This window comes from Myotis daubentonii, chromosome 2 (assembly GCF_963259705.1).
Source record: "Myotis daubentonii chromosome 2, mMyoDau2.1, whole genome shotgun sequence".
Classification (NCBI taxonomy): Eukaryota; Metazoa; Chordata; class Mammalia; order Chiroptera; family Vespertilionidae; genus Myotis; species Myotis daubentonii.
In genome coordinates, this window is record NC_081841.1 from 107,710,187 (window position 1) to 107,731,857 (window position 21,671).

The window sequence follows — 21,671 nt, forward strand, 5'->3', positions numbered from 1 at the left end:
AATAATCTATATAAATAAAACTCTAATATGCAAATAGACTGAACGGCGAAACAAATGAACAACCGGTTGCTATGATGTGTGCTGACCACCAGGGGGCACGCACAGAACATGGCAGGCATTGGCCACGGCGGGATGGTGAAGCAGGTGAGCAGGGGTGCCAGACCAAGGTGGGGCACCAGTCGCTGTCATCAGGCAAGCCTCTAGTGATTACTGAAAATACTTTGCTCCCAGGGGCGCCGTTGTCCTGCTGGGCACTCTCACCTGCTGCTGGCACCGGCCCCACTTGCACCTGCTGCTGGTGCCGGAGCTGCTGCTCACACCTGCTGCTGGCACTGGTCCTGCTTGCACCCACAACTGGCACTGGAGCTGCCATTCGCACCTGCTGCCATTGCCCGGCGCCTGTCCCAATTGCTTGGCGCCATCAGCTGGTGTGAGCAGCACTGCCAGTCCCGATCGTCCCTGAGGGCTTCTCCACCTACCCCTGCTCCTGAGGGGTGACTGGGGCAGCAGCTGCCACTCTCACCCACTGATAGCACTGGCCCTGCTCGCACCTGCTGCTGGTGCTGGCCCCAATCGCTCCGCACCATCACCGGGTGCAAGTGGGGCCGGCGCCTTAAGCATGTGGGAGAAGCGGCAGGAGCGAGGCTGTCAGCAGACAGGGGACTGGGGGCCTTGGCAGGATGAGCCAGGGGAGGGTGCAGAGGATGGGCTGAGACCCACACCTGTGCCCACCGCAGCCTGGCGGCCCACATTTCCTTTCAAGTTGCACGAATTCGTGCACTGGGCCCCTAGTGATAACATAAACAGTTGTTTTGCATGTTATACCTATTCTTACAATAAAGTAAGCTATAGAAAAGAAAATCATAAGAAGAAATTATATAATATAGTACTATAAAGTATTTATTGATATTGTAAGTTTATGTCATTTTTTTTTTATTTCACTAAAATTGTTTCCATAGAGTACCAATCCTTCTACTGTTGCTTTAGTTTCAGTGCCTGTATCATAGAAGGATCTATGTCATAAAAGAAGTCAAAAGCACTCATGATGTCCTATGTCCTAACCGGTTTGGCTCAGTGGATAGAGTGTCAGCCTGCGGACTGAAGGGTCCCAGGTTCGATTCCCATCGAGGGCATGTGTCTTGGTTGCAGGCATATCCCCAGCAGGGGGTGTGCAGGAGTCAGCTGATCGATGTTTCTCTCTCATTGATGTTTCTAACTCTCTATCCCTTTCCCTTCCTCTCTGTAAAAAATCAATAAAACATATTAAAAAAAAAAAGCACTCATAAATAATTGGAACCCTTCTGCCAGACTGTCTAATTTCACTTTGTTTTTCGGCAATGCTTCTTCTACGTCTTCTTCCTCATCATCTGGCTCTGGTTCCGAAGCACTCATCTCCATCAAGTCATCTGTTAATTCCTCTGGTGTGGTGTCTATTAGCTATTCAACTCTTCCAGATCCATATCTTGAGACCCTTCACCACCCACTTTTTTTTGTAATCCTTCTTCTACTGTGGCTTTAGTTTCAGTGCCTGTATCATAGAAGGATCCATGTCATAAAAGAAGTAAAAAATACTCAACGAATAATTGGAACCCTACTTAGAGAGAGGAAGTGGAAGAGAGAAACATTGATATGAGAGAGAAACATCTATCGGCTGCCTTCCGTACACTCCCCAACTGGGGATCAAACCGGCAACCTTTCGGTGCATAGGACAACACTCAACCAACTGAGTCCATCTGGCTGGGCACCACCCACCTTATTTTTCCATGCCCACAATCTTCCATGATTTCCTTGAATGGCTCTGTTGTACATCCTGTGAAGTCCCACACAGCATATGGACAGTTTTCTCCAGCAGGAATTTATTGTTTCTGGCTTGATGGCTTTCACTGCATTTTCCATAACAATGATGCATTTTCAGTGGTGTAATCCTTCCAGATTTCTGTGATGTTGTTGTTATTAGGGTTCTCTTCCATAACATTGGCAATCCTTTCCATAGAGACCATGTGTAATGAGCCTTAAAGGTACTATGTCTCCTGATGACTTAGAGACTTATGTTTGGGGAAAGTAGACCACTTTGACACCTGTTGAACACATGGGGTTCTGAGTGGCCAAGGGCAATATCCAATGTCAAAAGGACTTTAAAAGGTAGCCCCTTTGTCGCTGAAGCAAGGTACTTCCCCGACTTCAGGGACAAAGTGATGAAACTAATCCAGAAAAAGTGTCCTCATTATCCAGGCTTTTTTTTCCTGTTGTAAAACCAAAAACTGGCAGTTGGTTTTTATCTTTTCCCTTCAAGGTTCAGGGGTAAGCAACTTTATAGCTAAGGGCAGTCCTCATCATAAACCCGAAGGCATTAGCACAAAACAGTAGAGTTAGCCTGCTGTCACTTCTTCCGTAAGTCCTGGTGTTCACGCAATTCTCTTCCTTACCTATATATATTTTATACATTCACTAGAGGCCTGGTGCACGAATTCATGCATGGGTGGGGTACCTCTGGGTGTCCTGCAGGGATTGGGCCAATACCCGCAGTCCAATGCCACCTGCAGCTCCTACCTGCCGCTCCTGCTCATCCCGGCCCCCTTGTGCCTGCCACGGGCTCACGGCCAATCAGTCCCAATCGGGAGAGGCTCACGCTGTTGCAGCAGCACTCGCCAGCCATAAGCCCTGCATCTGGTGCCCTCCCAAGGCGAGTTGCCTATGGGACTGGGCTGAAACCAGCTCTCCGACATCCTCCAAAGGGTCCTGGATTGCGAGAGGACACAGGCCAGGCTGAGGGACCCCACCAGTGCACGATCAGGCTGGGGAGGGACAGCAGGAGGGCTCCAGAGTGTGTCCAGCCCATCTTGCTCAGTCCCAATCGGCCAGACCCCAGCAGCAAGCTAACCTACTGGTCAGAGCATCTGCCCCCTGGTGGTCAGTGCATGTCATAGCGACTGGTCGACCAGTTGACTATCTGCCCCCTGGTGGTCAGTGCACATCATAGCAAGCGGTTGAGCAGCCTTAGCATATCATTAGCATATTACGCTTTGATTGGTTGTTGGGTTTTTCTGCCATTTGGTCTATTTGCATATTACCCCTTTATTATATAGGATGATATACCTAACTTTTTCTTTTCTTTTTTCTATGATTCTAGGCTACATGGTTCACCTGTGAGTTTTTTCAAATTGTCACAAGACTCCCAAATTTTTTCAATATATTTACTAAAAAAATCCATGTATAAGTGAACCTGTGCAGTTCAAACCCATGTTGTTGAAGGGTAAACTGTATAATAACTTATAATATTTATATGTTATATATTATTATGTTATGAATATAATATAGTATGAGAACATTATAGTCACTGGATGGCAAAATACATTCTAGGGTACCCAAAGGCTTGGGTTAGCAATGGTTCTCTCTAGACTTTACCCATAAGTAATATCCTTTGTGAAAACTTTTTGTTTTGTGGGTCATATTCCTGGGGAAATATGTTAGCATCAAGGAGGAAACTTGCAGACCAATCCATTTGTGACAATAACCCCACACTGTTCAGTGGCAGTCTGTCAAAAGAAGCCAGGCTTTTTTTATACATGCACTTCAGCAAGGGGACTGTAACTGGTTAACAATGACCTCTTCCTTGCTTACTCCCCATTCTGCAAATGGAAATCTTAGATGTCAAAAGTAATCATTTATTCCTTAAATCTATTTTAATCTTAATAACTAAACATCAAATTTTCACAATACTATGAAGAAGTGATACCTGAAACCTATGGCCTATCTTTAAAAACAACTAAATATCTACTCAAGAGACACTAGTTAGAAGCTGACTGCTTGAAATCTAGTATCTACAGAGACACATTGAAAACGTTTTATATATAGGAAAAGAAACTCAGTGGACATGATAGCTGTTCCTTCTTCCAGATTCTCCATATTTAATTCCTATGAAAGCAAATAATCAGAAAGAACAGAACCTGGACATATCTCAGGATCCTGCAGAAATGCCTCCCTGGGTTATGATTTGATGAAAATAGAATAAATTGCTAGGTGAGCTTAGTTCTAGGAAACACGTAAACATATTACACACTTTTAAAATTATTATTTTTAAAAATATATATTTAATTGATTTCAGAGAGGAAGGGAGAGGGAGAGATAGAAACATCACTGATGAGAGAGAATCATCAACTGGCTGCCCCCTACAAGCCCCTCCTAGGGATCAAAACCCCAACCTGGGCATGTGCCCTCCTGGCCAACCACTGAGCTATGCCAACCAGGATTTATTATTAATTTTAGAAAGAGAGGAAGGGAGAGAGATAAAGAGAGAGAGAAACATCAATTTGTTGTTCCACTTATTTATGCATTCATTGGCTGATTTGTGAATGTGCCCTCACCAGGGATCAAACCCACAACCTTACAGTACACAGGATGCCACCCAACCAACTGACCTGCACTGGCCAGAGCTATATTACACTCTTTTATCGGAAGGTGAAAATTATATATCTCACAAATGTTTTCTTTTTGTTGTCATTTCTGGGAAACTCAGTTCTCAATGACAGAGATGGCTCTTATTTGTTTGGTTACATTATTTAGATAAGCCCAATGGGTATGATCAGCTTGACCTCCCCTTGCTAATAGTACCTGAAAGTGTAGAGCCAAAATAATTTAAGTTATCCTAGTTTCTAGTATGAATTTTATATTTCAAATAATTTTTCAACTCCTTTTCCCTTTCTAGTAAATGTGCTAGACTAATGGATGAATGTCCAGCCTTACAGGTGCATCCTGGTCCATCAGGTAAGCGCCATGGCCTTGACTGATGGCTTCTCGGTATTCTCGGTGGGCAGCCTCCTTCTCTTTGATCTGGAAAAGATTATTTTTATACCAGTCATAATATGAACAGTGATTTCAGACTTTACTAAGGAAATCTTCATCATTAAAACCTATGCAAAAAGAGAAAACTAAGTGTCTAAGATTAAGGAAAATATATAAAATGATCATCAATGATCATTCTTTTTTGTTTGTTTTGTTAATCCTCACCCAAGGATATTTTTCATTGATTTTTAGAGAGAGTAGAAGGGAGGGAGAGAGGGAGAAAAGAAGAGAGGGAAAGAGGAGGGAGGAGGAGGAAGGGGAGGAGGAGAAGGAGGAAGAGGAGGGAGTGGTGGTGGAGGAGGAGGAGGAGAAGAGAGAGAGAAAAATATAGACGTGAGGGAGACACATCAATTGGTTGCATCCCACATGTGCCCTGACCGGGGCCAGGGATCGAACATGCAACCCAGGCAAGTGCCTTTGGCTGGGAACCAAACCTTTGACCCTTCGGTGGATGGACCAATGCTCTAATCACTGACTAGGGCAATGATCATCTTTATCTAATAAGAGTTTGAATCAGAAAAGGCCAACTAATGAGAATTCTCTTTAAGTTGAGATAAAAATATGTAAGTCAATGGTGAAAAAAAGAGTTTAGGACTTAATTTTGAACAAAAAGATAATAATTGAACTTATCTTAAATTTAATGAAATGTTTGTTACTACTGCAACTGTGAGCTAATCCTTACAATAAAAAAAGAATGAATCAACTGTTACTTCTTTTGTTACAATTTTTCTTTACAGTTAGAACAATAGCCTTCACTTGAGTTTGACTTTTTTTTTCCTGCAAAAAACTTTATTATTTCCATTTAGTCCAAGGCATGGGAGAGGGCTCCAGGGTGGTTATAGGGATTTTAGTGGTTTCATGGAGACACTCAGGCAGAAGCCAGACACCAGGAAGATGCAGAGTGGCCCCTCAAAGTTCTCTGGGCTGCAAGGGCTCCTAATCATGTTTGAGGGTGAGCCTTTAGAAGAGATATATGTCCAGCCCAGCCTGGGGGCCAGCCAGCCTACAGAGATTGGTCAGATGGTTGCCCATCTTTTTGATGAGTTTCACCTCCTCATCCAGGTTCTCCAGGAAGTCACAGACATGAGGGTCTGTGCAGACAGAACCTAGAACCCAGGGCATGGCAAAGGGCCTGGTTCTGGTTCTTCTCCATGGCCATGCTTTCATGGCATCCTGAATTTTATTCCCCTCATCTTGGGAAGGCGTCTGCATGTCCTGGAAGAGGCGAAGTAGAGGCACTGGTTACGGATCTTAAAGAGACGCTTGGTGTGCTCAGGTTTCTCCTCAGCCAACTCCTGGAGGAAGTGGCCCATGCCCTCCAGAGCCACATCGTTGGAGTCGAACTAGAAGCCCAGAGAGAGGTAGGTGTAAGAGACCCACAAATGCAGGTTGACCAGGCAGTTGACAGCAGCTTCCACCTCAGTAGACTAATTCTGATGAATTTGGGAGCTCATGGTTGCTTGGCAATAAGAAGTTAAATTCAAAACATGGTGTAGGCTGGTTTTAGAGGCTGAGAATGACTGAAATGTTTCCAAAGGTGGTGACTGGAAAAGAGGTTGGAGGGTGCGTGGAGGCTGGAAGAAGAGTGTCCCTGGGTCTGTCCTGTCCAAACACTAATGGAGCAAGAGACACTGCCCAGTTTGACTCTTTATTTATTTGTTTGTTTGTTTTCCCAATTTGACTTTTATAGCAGGATGCAGAGGATAGGTTTTTGCAAAAATCTATAAGGCCTTCGCCAATTTTCTAATGTGCTTCTCTCAAATTTTTGATAATAAAATCACACTTTTTAAAAAGTGCCCAGGCAAACAATTTGCAAGGCACTGACCAATAAAGAGTGGACAGGTAGGTGCGAAATGAGGTAATCAAGGAGGGATTTGTGAGTGGAGGCTAACTGCATAAGTACTTAGTTCTTCAAAGAATACTTTTGTTTTATAAGCCTGCTACTCAGCCCCACACTATAGGGATGCAAATAAAGAAGATTTGGGTAAATGGAAAACTGATGTTAGAACCAAAGAGCAGCCACAATGCATTTTCTCCCCTTACCTCTCCCACTATGTGCTTCTCATTGATGAACGCTTGGAAACCACATACGGCTGCCTTATCATCCAAAGGAAAAATATATTTTGCCTCAATGGATACAGGGCTCTTATTTGTGTACGTCTGAAAAACAATGACCTAAAGAAGAAAAAACATCCATAAACTTGATGAAACCATATGGAACCATTTGCAGAACAACTATGAATGAAATCTATTATGCATATCTTCTTTGTATGATCAGGCATTCAAAAAGTAATTTTAGATAACATTGACAAAAGTATTTTTACTAAGACTGTGAACTAGTATACTGTACAAATTTTTGACATCTTAATTTTTCTCCTTCAGACGAAACCATTACATAACTAAACCAAAAACACTGAACTCATTCCAAAAAGAGTCAAATATGTGAGCCATTGAGTACACAAGGTCTGTGCTGCTGGGCTTCTGCCTGGAGATTCAAGGTCATCCTATAGCCCAGCTGTCTCATCACAAACTAGTGAAAAAGCCACTACTACATAATGAGTTTATTTTTGGGCAAACTTCCCTAAGAAAAAAACCTTATGAAGTTTGAAATGTCAGATGGTACAAGTTGTCTAATCCACAGTAACAAATGGAGGACACACACCTCTCCTTGTAAAATAGTCACTATTTGTTTTGCTTCTACTACATATGAAAAAAAATGCCCTGGGTACCTGTATCTAATAGTCACTGACAGATATTATCATTTCCATTTTATATATGAGGAAACTGAGGCACAAAGAAGTTAAGTAAATTCCCCCAGGTTACAGTGCTAGAAAGGAATGAGCAAGGATTCACAGCTAAGCCTTTCAAACTCCAAATTCTTTGCTTCTTACAGTCCATACCAAGGTGCATTACAGCACAGTGGTTAAGAACCTGGACTCCACAAGGAATTCAGGTTGGTGACAGGGTTCTACCTTAGGGAAGGGATGGGGCACCAGGTTTCTACCATCCTAAATTCACCATTAACATCTTTTCAGTCTTTCCCACCCAATCTCTTTCAAACAACTGCCCAAAGTTAGAAGTCAATCTTTCCATGTAAAGCTTTGACTCTTGTTAAAATGTAAAATACTTGCACCAAAGTCTAAACAATGATCAGTTGTTTACATCTTAGGAAAAAATATAACCCTAGGATCAGTTCAAATTTGTGCTTTATCCTATCATGAGCATCAGCATCCTCAGTATGGATCAGAGTGGGGCCAGTGTAGAGGTCAGATAGATGCAAACTGGTATACATATGGGTAGCATGCTCTGCCTACCCCACTACATCCCATTTTCACAGGTTAAAGCAATCATTAAATTTAACTTGATTCCCTTCTGAAATGACAGCAATACCACAACACTGGACTTTGATGTTCTTATTCTCCTAAGAGGTCTTTAGTGTTATTCAATGTAATCTTCTGTGTTAGGAGCCAATGGTTAGATCAACTCTTAGAAAATAAATTATTTTAGAAAATTAAGCACTTTCAGAGCTCCACCATGACATCTGGCCAAACTATGTCCATGTAATGTCATGTTCAACTTCTGTCTTTCTCTCATGTTCCATATCCATCAGCAAATCTTTTTGGTTCTACCTTTAATCCTTTGCCAGACCCAATCATTTCTTACCACCCCCACTACTAACATTTTGACCCAAATCACCATCATCCTTGACTGAATTACTCAATAGTCACCTACATTTGACACTGTGATATGCCCCCAGACGTCCCCTTCAGGACCAAGGCTGCAGGGAGTGTTACTTGCTGTGTCCATCCCCAATCAATGTCCTGTTCCAAAGATGAACTGCCTCACTCAAGAGAATGACCCCTCCACAAGGGGCAGCCACATCCAATGACTGGTCCCTGTAGGCCGGTATAAGGCCTGAGCCCCTTGCCTCATTTCAGAACATCTCAGAGCTCCCCCTGAAACTGTCTGACGACTCTGGTATGCCTGTGTCACAGTCCACATCTCCTTCTGCCAGGTTCTGCCTCCCATGTTCTCTTACAGATGTCACTCCAGAGAGCACTTCCCAAGAAGCTTCCTGAAAACAAATCTCCATCAAGCGTCTGTTTTCCAGAGAATCTGACCTAAGATGTCTCTAACTGGTCCTCTTCAGTCAATTGTCAACAAGGTGGCCAGTGTGATCTCAATCATATCCTCTGCCAAACATCTTTGAAAGGTTTCCATTTTACTCAGAGTTGAAGATAGTATGTCCTGTGTCCTGATGTGAGCTGCCTTCCCCCAACTCAACTCTCTGACCCAATTTCCTACCATGCTTCCTACTATGCTCCAGCCACAGTGGAGCTCTTTGGTGTCCCTTGATTACATTAGATCCACTCCTACCTCAGGACCTTTGCACGTGCTGCTTCCTCTGCCTAGAATGAGCACCCCTCAGAAGTCCATAGGCTTTAGTCCCTCATTTCCTACAGATCTGTGCTTAGATGTCATCTCAGTGAGGCCTTCCTTGGCCATGCAACTTCCAAGTTGAAATCCTTCTAACCTGTACAGCTCCCATCCCTACCTGATTTGATTTTTGTCTCTAGCACTTACCATCATCTAACATGGCATGCATTTTATTTATTGATCACATTTGTTGCCTGGTCCCCCAATGCAATGTATGCTCTGTGAGGGCAGAGTTTTCATAGTGTTTATTGCTGTATGCACAGAGCCTAGAACAGTCCCCAGCATGTAGTAGGTGCTCAGTAAATAAAGAATTTGAAAAATGTACATGTTTTTTTTAGTTCATGCAACTGTAATCCAATGCTCATTTATGATTGACATCCATTTGGCTTAAGTATCGTAAAACCACAAAGCGCTTACCTGGGCTACAAAGTCTATTATTTTCCCCTTGATGTGCAGGTCCTCAAGAGGAACTGAATTCCCAGAGGTGTCCTGGAGACCAGCCTTGATGCTGCTGAAAGGTTTGGTGTCTGGTAACTGGTAATCTATACATCAAAAATATTAATGTTACCTTTTAAAACCATTCTTGAACTCTCTATTTTTATTATCTTGATTTTTAATTCTTCTCCTCCCCTTCATACATGATACTTCAGGAGAAATGGACAAACAGCATTTTATGATTTTCGGTAGCCAATGAAAAGAATGAGGGCAGCATTGTCAACAGACACTCTGTCTTTTAAATCTACAGATGTTGAGAGGTCGTCTTGAAAACCCAGTCATGCCGCTACTAGAAAGGCATATGTTTAAGCATACACACAAGTACATCAAGGTCTTAAGAAACTCTGAATAAGAGTAGCTTAGGCTAACTCTAGACAGCCGCACTCCCTGGCTTGTACTTTAGAAATAGTCAGTCACTATTACTTTTGTTCTACAAAAGTGTGAGAAATATGAGATTCCCTAGACTTTTGATACAAGGAAAACTAAATAAACTCCTAATACAGTATATTGAAAAAATGTTCATGTACTATATCAGGTAGTACAAAAATACAAATATGGTTAGAGGTATATTCTCTTCCCAGACTCATTATTTTTTCTGTTTATTTTTAACCCTCACCCAAGGATATTTTTCCATTGATTTTTAGAGCGAGTGGAAGGGAGGGGGAGGGACACACAGAGAGAAACATCTATGTGAGAGAGACACAATCGATAGGTTGTCTCTTGCATGCACCCCGACCATGCTGGGGATTGAGCCTGCAATCAAGGTAAGTGCCCCTGACTGGGAATCAAAGCTGTAACCCTTCAGTTGGCAGACCAACACTCTAACCACTGAACAAACTGGCCAGGGCATTAAAATGCATTTTAAGTGGCTAATTCTGAATCCTTCACAAGCACATTCTATTCTGGTCCTTTTTAGTAAACTGTTTCCTATAATGTACCTTTTTTCTGTTTCCAAACATAAAACATTTTCCTTAACCTACAATATGCATCAGCTGTTAACTTTCAAAAAGGAGGGAGAACATTATTCACCTTCCATTTTTGCTATCATTTATACCATCCCTAGTAACCCATCATTCTAACATGAAAAACTCGTTCTTTCAGTGTCCTGGCCTACTCTATTTCCTAATAACCTGGTAGAGTAATCCTTTCCTATGATCATCAATGGAGACCCTCAGTCATATCAACAAATTTAGAGAAGAGGCTGTGAACACAAAATGCACTATAATTTAGATAACAGTTTTATATTTATGCTTTGCCAATCCCAACTCTCAAATTTATATCATATTGTATCTTAACATTAGTGTTATAATTTTACCCAGTTATGTGGATCTAAATAACCCCACCTGATGAAATAGGTTCTTTCATACCTAACCCTGAGGCCATCCTAGTGAAAATTGAAAAGCATGTAATAAAAGCATAACATCAACAGATTTTAAACTTCATGCTGTAAGTCATCAATAATAATGTAACCCTTCCAAGAAACCTCAAATAATTGAATAAAAACATTGTATAAACTCAAAATAATTATACCTTTCCACAAATTTTCTTGCTCTATTGACAGACAACATTCTAATGAGTTTGAGTTTTAAATAATTTGAACTTTTAATTCTCTCAGGAATTTAACATCTGATATTGGTTAATCTTCAGTAGTAATAGAATTAATATGAATTTTCTTATGTAATTCATTGAGAAAACGGACTTAAACATATCACTTTCATTATATTTGTAATGTTTCTGTCCAGTAGGAATTCTTTGGTGTATCCAGTTCATTGCTAAAGGTCTTGAAATATTTGTATAGTTTCAAACTTATGTGAATTCTGTCTTGACCACAGGTTGTACATTTTTTTATAAAGCTGATCACACTCAATACATTTGTAAGTTTTCTCCCAAGTAAGAATTCTATTATATTCTATGAAGCTTAAAATTTGATAAACATTGTCATACATTTATGTGCTTTCTCTCAAAGATGTATATTCATCAAGTGAGGTTATAGGCTTTAATTATAGCCCTGGTTATAGGCTTTGTCTCATACATGAGTTTTACATGTTTTCTCTCCACAATGGAGTCTCTGGCTTTCAATAAGGCTTGAACACTTGCATATGTTTTACCTCAATAATATGTATAAAGGTTTCCTTTTACCTTTTAAAAATATATTTTTATTGATTTCAGAGAGGAAGGGAGAGGGAGACAGATATAAATATCAATGATGAGAGAGAATTATCAATCAGCTGCCTCCTGCACACCCCTGCAAGCCCACAACCCAGGCATGTGTCCTGACCAGGAGTCAAACCATGACCTCCTGGTTCATAGGTCGATACTCAACCACTGAGCCATGCAGGCTGGGCTCCTTTTACTTTTATTCAAAGCTTGAGCTTTGAATAAAAGCACTGTCACATAAATTAGGCCTATAATGTTACTATTTAGTATGTACTTTCTGGTGCTCAGTAAGGCTTGCAAATCATGTAAAAGCCCTGACACATACACTACATTTGTGAGGTATCTCTCCAGTATGGCTTTTCTTATGTTGAGTAAGATTTGACCTCTGTGTAAAGGTTTTACTACTGTCACCACATTTTTAAGTTTTCTCTCCTATATAGATTCTCTTATGACTCCAAAGTTGTGAATGTCTGAAAAAACCCTTATCACATTTCTTACATTTATGAGAAATAAATGTATGAGTACCCTGATGATCTGTAAGGCCTTAAGTTCAATAAAAGTCTTACCACACAATTACATTTATGTGGTTTCTCTCCGGTATATATTTTCTGATGCCTAGTAAGGCTTACAAATTGAGTAAAGGTGGAGAAACCAAGATGGCGGCATAGGTAAACACTGGAGATTGCTGCCTCGCACAACCACTTCAAAAATACAACTAAAAGACGGAACGGATATCACCCAGAACCACAGGAAGGCTGGCTGAGTGGAAATTCTACAACTAGAAGGAAAGAGAAAAGCATACCAGGACTCAGAGGAGGTGCAGTGTGGAAGTAAAATACTAAGGTGTGGAGGTGTGTGAGGAGTGGGCTGGCAGCTGAGGGTGCGGTTGTCGTTTTCAATCGGGAGGGAGTCTCAGGCTCTGAGCTCCAGTTCCAGGTGAGTCTCTAGGGACCCAGACTCATACGGGAGAAGTGGGACTGTCTGGCATCGGTCGGAACTCAAGGGCAGCTTTCTCTCCGAGGGGCTTGCAGCGATTACCGGGACATTGAGAAGCAAAGCCTCTGAAGGCAAGACTGAAAGCAGCCATAACTGCTAGCCCTGCCCTGTTGATCCCGTGGGACCCGCCCCGCCCAAGCCCTGCAGGGAAGCTTTTGCTGGACAGCCTCAGGCAAAGGCTAGATTAGCACCTCCCTAGGTATCCAGGAGCCAGGAAGCCCAGAGGTCAGAGTGGGACCATCCAGTTTTCAGCTCCGTGGAACCATAAAGGAGACACTCAGGGGGCAGACTCAGTGAGCACCAAAGCCCCACTGAAGCAAGTCTTGCCCCAGAGGGGTGTCTCCAGCACAGAAGTTCTCCCACTGCAGACACAGCTGATTCTCACAGCCAATTGGCTTGGAGGCCAATTCCTCCCAGTGATACCTACAACAATCAAGGCTTAACTACACCAAGACTGTGCACAAAGACCACAAGGGGGTGCACCAAGAGTGTCCTCCTCAGGTAATTGGGGAGGCTGAACCACTGGGCCCTAGAGGACACCTAGCACAGAAAAACACTTTATCAACACAGGGGAGCAGCCAAAATGCGGAGACAAAGAAAAGGACACAAATGACAGAAATGGAGGAAAGCAAACAACTGGATATAGAGTTCAAAACCACACTTTTAAGGTCTTTCAATAATTTTCTAGAAACTGCCGATAAACTTAATGAGATCTACAAGAAATCTAATGAGGCCCTTGATGTTGTGATAAAGAACCAACTAGAAATTAAGCATACATTGACTGAAATAAAGAATATTATACAGACTCCCAACAGCAGACTAGAGGATTGCAAGAATCAAGTCAACGATTTGAAATAGGAAGAAGCAAAAAACACCCAACCAGAAAAGCAAAATGAAAAAAGAATCCAAAAATACGAAGATAGCATAAGGAGCCTCTGGGACAGCTTCAAGCGCACCAACATCCGAATTATAGGGGTGCCAGAAGAAGAGAGAGAGCAAGATATTGAAAACCTATTTGAAGAAATAATGACAGAAAACTTCCCCTACCTGGTGAAAGAAATAGACTTACAAGTCAAGGAAGCTCAGAGAACCCCAAATAAAAGGAATCCAAAGAGGACCACACCAAGACACATCATAATTAAAATGCCAAGAGCAAAAGACAAAGAGAGAATCTTAAAAGCAGCAAGAGAAAGAAAGTCAGCTACCTACAAGGGAGTACCCATACGAATATCAGCTGATTTCTCAACAGAAACTTTGCAGGCCAGAAGGGAGTGGCAAAAAATATTCAAAGTGATGAATGCAAAGAACCTACAACCAAGATTACTTTATCCAGCAAAGCTATCATTCAGAATTGAAGGCCAGATAAAGAGCTTCACAGATAAGAAAAAGCTAAGGAGTTCATCACCACCAAACCAGTATTATATGAAATGCTGAAAGGTATCATTTAAGAAGAGGAAGAAGAAGAAAAAGGTAAAAGATACAAATTTTGAACAACAAATACACATCTATCAACAAGTGAATCTGAAAATCAAGTGAATGATCTGATGAACAGAATGAACTGGTGATTATATAATAGAATCAGGGGCATAGAAAGAGAGTGGACTGACTATTCTTGGTGGGGAAAGGGGTGTGGGGGATGAGGGAAGAGACTGGACAAAAATCGTGCACCTATGGATGAGGACAGTGGGTGGGGAGTGAGGGAGGTAGGTGGGGTGGGAACTGGGTGGAGGGGAGTTATGGGAGGAAAAAAGAGGAACAACTGTAATAATCTGAACAATAAAGATTTAATAAAAAAAATTGAGTAAAGGTTTCTCTCCAGCATGGATTCTCTTATGTCTAGTAAGGATGGAACTAACAGCAAAGGCTTTTATGCATTCATTACTATGTAAGGATTCTCACCAGTATGGATCTCTCACAAGTCTAAATTAAAAAAAACAAAACCATCACCTTACAACACTCATTACATTTGTAAGGTTTCACTCCATCATGAATTCCCTGGTGAATTGCAAGACTTGAATGTCCACTACACAATTTGCCACATGCTACATTTATATGGTATCTCTCCAATGTGGATTTTCTGATGTATAAAACGTGAGCACTGATTAAAATCTTTGCCACTCATGATGTTTGTAAGGTCTCTGTCCAGAATGAACTGTCTCATGATTCCTGATGTTTGAGCTTTGTTGAAAGTCTTCCTACAGTCCTTACATTGATAAGACTTTCCCCTAATGTGTATTCTCCTGTGCCATTTTAAAATCCTCCTACATTTATTGGACATGTTTTTGATATTGAGAAAACCTTTTGTGGTGAAGCTGAGGAACATTGTTGATAGATTTCTCAACTTTATTGCAGTCACAAATTTTCTCCTCATTTTGAAACATCTGCAATTCAGCGAGGTGTACCTGCATACGTAACCCAATTCTATTTTCCAAACACTTTATATACTTGTTTCCTGCATCACTGATGTTATTTTTCAGTTTTAACCAATTCCTTGTAAATGGCTCGTCATGCATAGAATGTTGGTATGTATTATTTCTTACAAAAAACACTGTGCTTTTGAGGAAAATTAATTGAGAGTTTATTATATTCATCTTTTGTACAACTGAAATTTTTGCTATAGGTAAAAGGCACCCCTTTTGCAATTTCCTACATCACATTGCCACTAACTCTCAAACTCATGTATATTTTCCCAGTTTTTCTTGAGGTCAAAACCCTTGGTGCCATGGCTTTCATTTTTTTCTAATATCAATGGATTGTATAATTCTCCTTTATTAATTTCCAATCTGGGTAATAGTTACTTTACTTCAAATCCAGCAGGAAGTCTCTAGTAAGAGTCATTCCTTCCGCTTCTTTCCTCTTCTTCTGGGATTTTTTTTCAGGTAAGATTATTCTCACTAGGCCCCCTCTGAAGTTTCTCCCCACTCTGAAGTCATACATTTCTGATTAAAAAAAATACTTTGATCACAGTTAAAAATGTTTGTGTGTTTTTACAATGCTACTAATTAATATTATAGTAGCTTGGGCTTATGATTTCCTAAGAAGCTTTCATCCCCTCTATTATTTGTACTACTAATAGGTAAGCTGCATGTTACAATTTTGGGGGGTGCCTTCACTTATCCCATGCAATCCTCACAGCAGCACTGTGGTGTGGATATTGGTCTCATTCCCCTTAGAGAGAAGCTGATGCCTGAAGATGTTATATGGTTTGTCGCAGATCATACAGTCTAGTAAGTGATACTTGAACCCAAGCTTCCTGATTCTAAAGTTGAACCTTCTGTCTATCCTATCAGCCTCCATTACACTTTTTGCACATTGACATCTTAAAAGTATCAGTGGGTTTGTGGCTATCCGGAGGTGGATCAGCTCAACTATGGTGTGTCAATAAGTAGCATAATTTTGAGATCACTTTAAACTCTCTCAAGCATCCTGGTTTTCATTTTTAAAAATAAAAAAGGAAATGGACATTTATGTCTGAGGTTATAAGTAGCTACCAAACATGAATAGTAATTCCATTGAAAATATAATATTGAGTTCTATAATATTACATGAAACAGCATTCAAGAACAGTGTCTTGGACAAAAACCAAGATGGCGGCATAGGTATAAACACCTGAAATTGCTACCTCGCACAACCACTTAAAAAATACAACTAAAAGACAAAACGGACATCATCCAGAACCACAGGAAGGCTGGCTGAGTGGAAATTCTACAACTAGAAGGAAAGAGAAAAGCACAGAGACTCAGAGGAGGTACGGAAGTAAAGTGCAGAGGTGCGGAGGCACACGTGGAAAGGGCTGGCAGCTGAGGACTCGGTTGTCTTTTTCAATCTGGAGGGAGACACGCTCCTGCTCTGAACTCCAGTTCCGGGCGAGTCTCTGGGGACCCAGACTCATACAGGAGAAACTGGACTGTCTGGCAGAGGACGGAACTTGAGGGCAGCTTTCTCTCAGAGTTGCTTGCAGCGATTACCAGGACACTGAGACATGGGACCTCTTAGGGTAGGACTGAAGATCTGCCATAGCTGTTTGTTCCACCCTGTTGATTCCCTGAGACCCCGCCCCACCCAAGCTGTGCATAGAGGCTTTTGCATATGAATGACCTGGCCCTTTGATATCTACAATTACCTACCAAACTGCAGCTGGGTCAGAGAGACCCAGAACATCCAAAAGAAGGCCCAAGGCCCCACAGCAGCTTTCACTGCTTCACAGCTGGGCCTCATCTGGGCACCTCCAAATCCCAAACAAAGAAGAGGAATCTGCAGATCTCTCCATAGCTCCTGCTGGGTAGCCTCAGGCAGAGGCTAAATTAGCACCGCCTTAGAGATGCAAGTGCCATTGTACCCAGTGGTCAGAGTGGGACCATCCAGATTACAACTCCTCAGATCCATAAGGGACACACTCAGGGGGGAGACTCAGTGAGCACCAAAGCCCCACTGAAGCAAGTCTTGCCCCATAAGGATGTCTTCAACACAGAAGTTCTCCCACTGTAAACACAGCTGATTCTCACAGCCAATTGGCCTGGAGGTCAATTCCTCCCAGTGATACCAACTACAATCAAGGCTCAACTACAAGACTGTGCACACAGCCCACAAAGGGGTGCACCAAGAGTCTCCACGTCAGGTAATTGGGGAGGCTGAGCCACTGGGCCCTATAGGACACCTAGCACAGAAAGCCACTCTATCAACACAGGGGAGCAGCCAAAATGCGGAGGCAAAGAAACAGGTCACAAATGACAGAAATGGAGGAAAGCAAACTACTGGATATAGAGTTCAAAACCACAGTTATAAGGTTTTTCAAGAATTTTATAGAAACCGCCGATAAATTTAGTGAGACCCTCAATAAATCTAGTGAGACCCTCGAGGATATGGAAAAGGACCAAATGGAAATTAAGCATACACTGACTGAAATAAAGAATATTATACAGAGATCCAACAGCAGACTAGAGGATCGCAAGAATTAAGTCAAAGATTTGAAATACGAAGAAGTAAAAAATACCCAACCAGAAAAGCAAAAAGAAAAAAGAATCTAAAAATATGAAGATAGTGTAAGGAGCCTCTGGGACAAATTCAAGTGAACCAACATACAAATTATGGGGGTACCAGAAGAAGAGAGAGAGAGCAAGATATTGAAAATCTATTTAAAGAAATAATGACAGAAAACTTCCCCTACCTGGTGAAAGAAATAGACTTACAAGTCAAGGAAGCTCAGAGAACCCCAAACAAAAGGAATCCAAAGAGGACCACACCAAGACACATCATAATAAAAATGCCAAGGGCAAAAGACAAAGAGAGAATCTTAAAAGCAGCAAGAGAAAAACAGTTACCTACAAGGGAGTACCCATACGGCTGTCAGCTGATTTCTCAACAGAAACTATGCAGGCCAGAAGGGAGTGGCAAGGATATTCAAAGTGATGAATAGCAAGAACCTACAACCAAGATTACTCTAACCAGCAAAGCTATCATTTAGAATTTGAAGGTCAGATAAAGAGCTTCACAGATAAGGAAAAGCTAAAAGAAGTTCATCAGCACCGAACCAGTATTATATGAAATGCTGAAAGGTATTCTTTAAGAAGAGGAAGAAGAAGGAAAAGGTAAAGATAAAAATTATGAACAACAAGTACATATCAACAAGTGAACCTAAGAATCAAGTGAATAAAAAGCTGATGAACAGAATAAACTGGTGAATATAATAGAATCAGGGGCATAGAAAGGGAGTGGACTGACAATTCTCGGGGGGAAAGGGGTGTGGGGGGTGCAGGAAGAGACGGGACAAAAATTGTACACCTATGGATGAGGACAGTGGGAGGGTAAGGGCAAAGGGTAGGGTGGGAACAGGGTGGAGGGGAGCTATGGGGGGGGAAAAGAGGAACAACTGTAATAATCTGAACAATAAAGATTTAATTAAAAAAATAAAAATAAAATGTGATCGTCACACACACACACAAAAAAGAACAGTGTCTTACCTTCAACCTTTGAAACCTCAGGTGTGTGTTCCTCTAATTCAATATTATTACAAGGATGAAAGTCCTTTACTTCATCTCCAGGTATGCAAAATTTAATAATATATTTCATTTTAACCTGACTGGTTTTATATACAACAAATTCATCATCCTAGAGCAAACATAAATAGGTGGGGAAATAACCTTCATTGGTACATGTTTTCATAAAAGCAGAGTTTCATGTTTGCTAATTATTGAATATGAAAATATTGAAGCCAGACACTAGATATACAATAATTATTTAAACTTAAGCATATTTAGTAAATACAGGAGCCACTCTGCTTGTTTCTTGATACAAATACCTCGAAGTCTGTGGGGACAGTGGCTGTTTCAGGAACCCCATGGACACTGTCATAACCTGGTGGTGCTTCTGTTAAGGAGAAATCTTTCTTGTGTAAGTCCATGCACTTCCCGAGGGCGACATCACAAATGACCAGGAGCCTAGTGCCATCTGTCTCTCCTGGGTGTGAGTACTTAATGCTTGTACTGCAGGTGAGAGGAAGTAAGTACAAATTTACAGTTTGTGGTAACATGGCTACAACATTTTATTGCATACATAGGAGATTTTTCAGAAAGACTTTGCTGGTAGAATATTCCAAATTTTACTGTTATTGAAATATCTCTGAAATTTCATTTAGAATTGTATTATTCATTTATTTATTTAAAAATTTGATGCAGCGTCAACTACATGTGGTTAGAGCGTCAACCCGCACACCAAAGGGTCGCAGGTTCGATTCCCAGTCAAGACCACATACCTGGGTTGCAGGTTCAATCCCCGGCCCCAGTTGGGATGCGTGTGGGAGGCAACCAATCGATGTGTCTCGCATCGATATTTCTCTCTCTGTCTCTCCCCCTCCCTTCCACTCTCTCTAAAAATCAATGGAAAAAATATCCTCGGGTGAGGATTAACAAAAAAATAAGACTATTAAAAAAATAAAAAATAGGTTCTCTGCACTAAAGCTCAGAAAGGACATTAAATACCAAGTATTACTAAGAACTGATCAAAAGGAAAGACAGGTGCTATATTCTCACGAGCCTTCTGAATCCGAAAGGAAAAGCAAAAATTTCCAATGACACCCAAATGAGGGATTTTGTAACTTTCTTCAGGAATCAGCAGCTTTAATAAAGCAATTTTTGCTATGAGGAACACAGGTTGGGACATTTGGGGACATAACTCTATTTTTTCAAAGATCAAGACCAAAATGTAAAAGCATTGCCTAATGACCATTTGTTCTCTCCTCTCTAAGACTTGCACTTAAAAAAAAAAATTTCCCCCATTCCTCTTATACACCTCTCCTTTCTGTGGGCTCTTTTCTTGTAACCCAAACATGCTAGCTCAGGGGTGGGCAAACTTGAACCCTGGACCGGAGGGCCGGAACAAAAGCATGGATGGAGTGTTTGTGTGAACTAATATAAATTCAAAGTAAACATTATTACATAAAAGGTTACGGTCTTTGTTTTTTTTTTAGTTTTATTCATTTCAAACAGGCCAGATCCGGCCCTCAGGGCGTAGTTTGCCCACGGCTGTCTAGCTCCTTCCCATGGGACCTGGATTTAGACTTTGTCTTCTAGACCCTCTCCACATCTGCCCCCTCTCTCTCTCCTCCCTTTCTCTCCATCCTACAGTCAGTGACCATCTCTACTGGCTTGTTTGCTGACCATTTCTCAGTCCACTGTAGTTGGGCTCTGTTCATACGTCTACACCAAAACCACTCTGTCAAAAGTCATGAAAGACTTCATTAAATTCAACTGAATGTCAATTAATTTTTGAATCAAATTTTTTATTATTTTTTTAATTTTTAAAACTCCATTTAAAAACAGGCAGAGGAACCCTAGCTGGTGTGGCTCCGTTGGTTGAGCACTGTCCCAGCACTGAGAGGCTGCTGGTTAGTTTTGGGCTCAATCCCCAGAAGGGGGTGTGCAGGAGGCAATTGATCAATAGTTTCTCTCTCTCTCTCTCTCTCTCTCTCTCTCTCTCTCTCTCTCCCTCTCTCTCTCCTTCTCTCTCTCTAAAAATCAATTAAAAAACATCTTTTAAAAATGGGCAGAGGACCTGAATAACACTTCTCCAAAGAGGACATAAGAGAATTACATTTTTAAATTGTTTTTAATCTTTAAATTCTTTATTAGTTAAGGAATTACTGGGTTGTTTATCTTTTTCTTATTGATTTGTAGAAACTCTTTACATATCCTAGATAATTAAATATCCTGGATAATTATTCTTTATCCCAGCTTCCATCTTTAACTAGCACTGTGACCTTAGGCAAGTTACTCAATCTCCATGAATCTGTTTCCTTTCCATAAAATGATATGATAATACCAATTGTGAGGTTTATAACAATATATATGAGGCACTTAGCCTGGTGCCTCACAGGGCAGGCACACAACACACTGTGGCTATTATGAGGACAGATTTAACTATTAACAGGGATATTCAAGATGAAATGTTATTCCAGGTACATAGAGCTCATATAAAATAAATTTTTTAGGAGAGAGATCATGTACTGCAGAAGTTAAGATTCCTGGCTCTGGAGATGGACAAAATGCTGTGTGACCCTGGGCAAGATGTTCTCACTGGCCCTGAGTGTTCTCACCTGTGATAAGATGATAACAATGGGACAATCAGGAGGCTTTTTAAGGATTAAGTGGGTACATATACCTTAGGGTAGTAAAATCACTAAGATGATTTCAAATGTAATTTTCCTGCCTATCCACCGCAAAAGACATGCTTCTACAGTATACTGAGAA

At 41.2% G+C, this 21,671-nt stretch overlaps 1 protein-coding gene and 1 pseudogene across 8 annotated transcripts in view; both read right to left on the reverse strand.

Annotated features, from left to right (window-relative positions):
* Positions 1 to 21,671, reverse strand: part of PARP4 (poly(ADP-ribose) polymerase family member 4) — a 138,498-nt gene that overhangs the window by 68,951 nt on the left and 47,876 nt on the right. For all 8 annotated transcript variants that reach the window (XM_059684146.1, XM_059684145.1, XM_059684150.1 and 5 more), the window contains 5 exons: positions 19,226 to 19,409; positions 18,888 to 19,035; positions 9,697 to 9,821; positions 6,886 to 7,017; positions 4,744 to 4,830 (listed from right to left, as the gene is read on the reverse strand). In XM_059684146.1, the coding sequence (XP_059540129.1) occupies positions 4,744 to 4,830; positions 6,886 to 7,017; positions 9,697 to 9,821; positions 18,888 to 19,035; positions 19,226 to 19,409 (676 nt within the window). The remainder of the gene's footprint in view (positions 1 to 4,743; positions 4,831 to 6,885; positions 7,018 to 9,696; positions 9,822 to 18,887; positions 19,036 to 19,225; positions 19,410 to 21,671) is intronic.
* LOC132228175 (ferritin light chain-like) lies at positions 4,846 to 6,467 on the reverse strand (annotated as a pseudogene).